This window comes from Oryzias melastigma, linkage group LG13 (assembly GCF_002922805.2).
Source record: "Oryzias melastigma strain HK-1 linkage group LG13, ASM292280v2, whole genome shotgun sequence".
Taxonomy (NCBI): domain Eukaryota; kingdom Metazoa; phylum Chordata; class Actinopteri; order Beloniformes; family Adrianichthyidae; genus Oryzias; species Oryzias melastigma.
In genome coordinates, this window is record NC_050524.1 from 33,188,141 (window position 1) to 33,190,847 (window position 2,707).

The 2,707-nt window shown below is 36.2% G+C and overlaps 1 protein-coding gene and 1 long non-coding RNA gene across 2 annotated transcripts in view; one reads left to right on the top strand and one right to left on the bottom strand.

Moving 5' to 3' along the window:
- The window catches only part of LOC118599532, a 1,079-nt gene extending 731 nt beyond the window's left edge, over nt 1-348 (bottom strand). Inside the window, exon 1 of the long non-coding RNA XR_004948933.1 lies at nt 19-348. This is a non-coding gene — a long non-coding RNA (uncharacterized LOC118599532). The remainder of the gene's footprint in view (nt 1-18) is intronic.
- Nucleotides 1-2,707, top strand: part of wsb1 (WD repeat and SOCS box containing 1) — a 30,091-nt gene that overhangs the window by 20,613 nt on the left and 6,771 nt on the right. Inside the window, exon 6 of the mRNA XM_024265334.2 lies at nt 483-655. Coding sequence (XP_024121102.1) covers nt 483-655 — 173 coding nt within the window. The remainder of the gene's footprint in view (nt 1-482; nt 656-2,707) is intronic.

A 2,707-nucleotide genomic window follows, 5' to 3' on the forward strand; every position in this document is an offset into this window, starting at 1 on the left:
CAAATGTTGAGTGAGAACCTCGTGGATGGGTCAACAGGATCATGATCCAAAACATACAGCCAAGACAACCAAGAAAAAACTAAAGAAGCACATCATGGTCATGGAGTGGTCCAGCCAGACTGTCGATTTCTCTTTTTAAATGGGCAAACCTACAAAATAGGCATAGTTCAACCGAGCTGATTTCGTGAGTGTAGCAAATTCTGGTTTCATGTTTCTGATTGCTAAACTATTTTGAGATACTAGCTGTTGCGCTTTGTTCAACAAAGCTTGTTTTCTAGCCATGAAGGTGAGACCATGTGATTACAGCTGTGCTAACCCTGTATAAATGTACATGATCATACTGTAACACAGCCTACCTTATGCATATCAATTTAAATATTTTTGAACTCTTAATTTTTCCACAAGTAGTAATATTCAGTGAACTACTTATTATCTGTTAAGTCATTTCATAGGCTATAACAGTCTTTTTTTCTCATTTGCAGGTGTTCCTGTGGAACATGGATAAGTACACTTTGATTCAGAAGCTGGAGGGACACCACAATGATGTGGTGTCCTGTGAGTTTTCTCCAGATGGTGCATTGCTGGCCACTGCCTCTTATGACACTAGAGTCATAGTTTGGGACCACCACAACGCTACCATTCTTCTAGAATTGGGGTAAGAAAGTATTCACATTGAGATATTTTAGAAGGTACTTCAAAAATATTATTTTTAAATAAACTCTCATACTCATCATCACTTGCCAGTTGTTGGCATTGAATATCATCAAATATCAAAAAGAAAATTTAATTGAAGTTCAAGATATTTTTTTTCTTCAGATTTTTTTTGTTTTCATTTTGAGAAGTCACCTGAGAGTTCTTTATTTCTGTTAAGTGTAACGACCTTAATATATATATAAAAAAAATAATAATTCTTTTTTTTTTTCTCTTTTTCCTTTTTTTTCTTTTCATAATGAGTGTCACAGTAGTTATCACTCTTGCCTCACAGCAAGACGGCCCCGGTTCAAGTCCCGGCGGGGGGGGGGACCTGCTTGAAGGCTAACAGAAAAAATGTAACAATCACAGGGTGTGTCTAAGCGTAAACATTTATGGTTTTCCAGAGTGTAACATATAACCAAATATGATCATTTAAGTGTAAAATATTTAAATGCTTTTATTTTTCCTTCAATATAAAATTGCCAAAATAAACGATGAAAACAATTATTCACTGTTCAACTTTTAAAGTGAAACAACACAAAAAACTGTAAACACAACCTAAAACAATAATTAAAATGTGCACACAAAAAAGAAAATTCATAATCAAGGTTAAGGTTGATATTTAGAAATGGCAAATGACTCATCTTTGTGAAGCTGATCTGGTTTCTTCTATCAGTAATGATCTGCTTTTGAAGAAGGTTGTTCTCAGGTTTTATTGGTATTGATCTTTGCTTAACTCCCTCCCCCTCTCCGCACGCTCTGCACACGGCTCTGCGCAAGCACATACTGATGTGCAGTCATGTGCAGCTTCAGCAACACTCCAGTGTTCTTTCTGATCATGTACAAAGCATGATCAGAAGTGTTTTTGATGAGTATGGATCAATAACGGACTTTCTTCAGCTGCAGAGGTGGAGAAAAAAAAAGCAAGAGAGTATATAGGACACTGCTTGATAAATAAAAATGACCAGCAGCCCTCTGTCCTGAAGTAATGGGTGAAAAAAAGTCAAACTCTTTTTCGCTTGTTCCTAGTGGGAGTTGTGTTCTAAAAATAACTTGTGATGCTGAAATCCGTGAATTAGGAAATCACATGTTAAACTCTTCACTACACACTTTTCTCAGAAAAACATGAACATTTTCACACTTTTCTCTCTTGTTTAAACCTTTGTAGAAAAATAAGTCCAGTTTTATAGAATGAAAACAAAGATCTGATTGCTATCAAAGATTTATGGAGATCTGGAGATCTTGGTGTTTCTGTACAGGAGCTACAGCATGGAGGAGATTGATTGACAAGATATTCAACCAATCAGGACACAGAACAGGATTCGCTTTTTGGAAGACAAAAAAAGCAACAACATAATCGCTCTTAAAGAATCAACGAGACTGCAATGTGGAAAGAGAAGTCTGTATTCTGTTTTATTGAAATTTGAGTTTTTATTTTATTTCAATTGTTCTTTGAAATGAGGAGCTCATTTTATATTCTCTGAATTTCAGTTCCTAATAAGTGCTCTGTTTATTTGTTGCCTTAAAGCAGGGGTCCCCAAACTATTGCCAACGGGCCGGATCCGGCCCACCACCGCATTTAGCCTGGCCCCAGAACAAATCAGAGACCCATGATTTGTTTTTTTTTCCTTTCCAATCTGGCCACATGATCAACATAAAATGTGACTCTTTATTCCAAGCTTCTACAGTCTGTGCCTTTATCTGAACCTCCCAAATCCCTGTTAACAAGAACAGAATACAGAGTTCTCTTTCCACATTGCAGTTCACCTTTTTCAGTCCCTTTTGCAATTATGCTACTGTTTCTTTTTTTCTTTGTTGTCATTCAATAAAACATGACTTATTTTTCTACAAAGGTTTAAACAAGAGAGAAAAGTGTGGAAATGTTCATGGTTTTCTGAGAAAAGTGTGCAGTGAGGAGTTTTTCATCTGTAATCTTAATTTGCTGATTTCTCCATCACAAGTTATTTTTAGAACGTAACTCCCGTCAAAAAATGAGAGAAGAGACTTCCCCCCC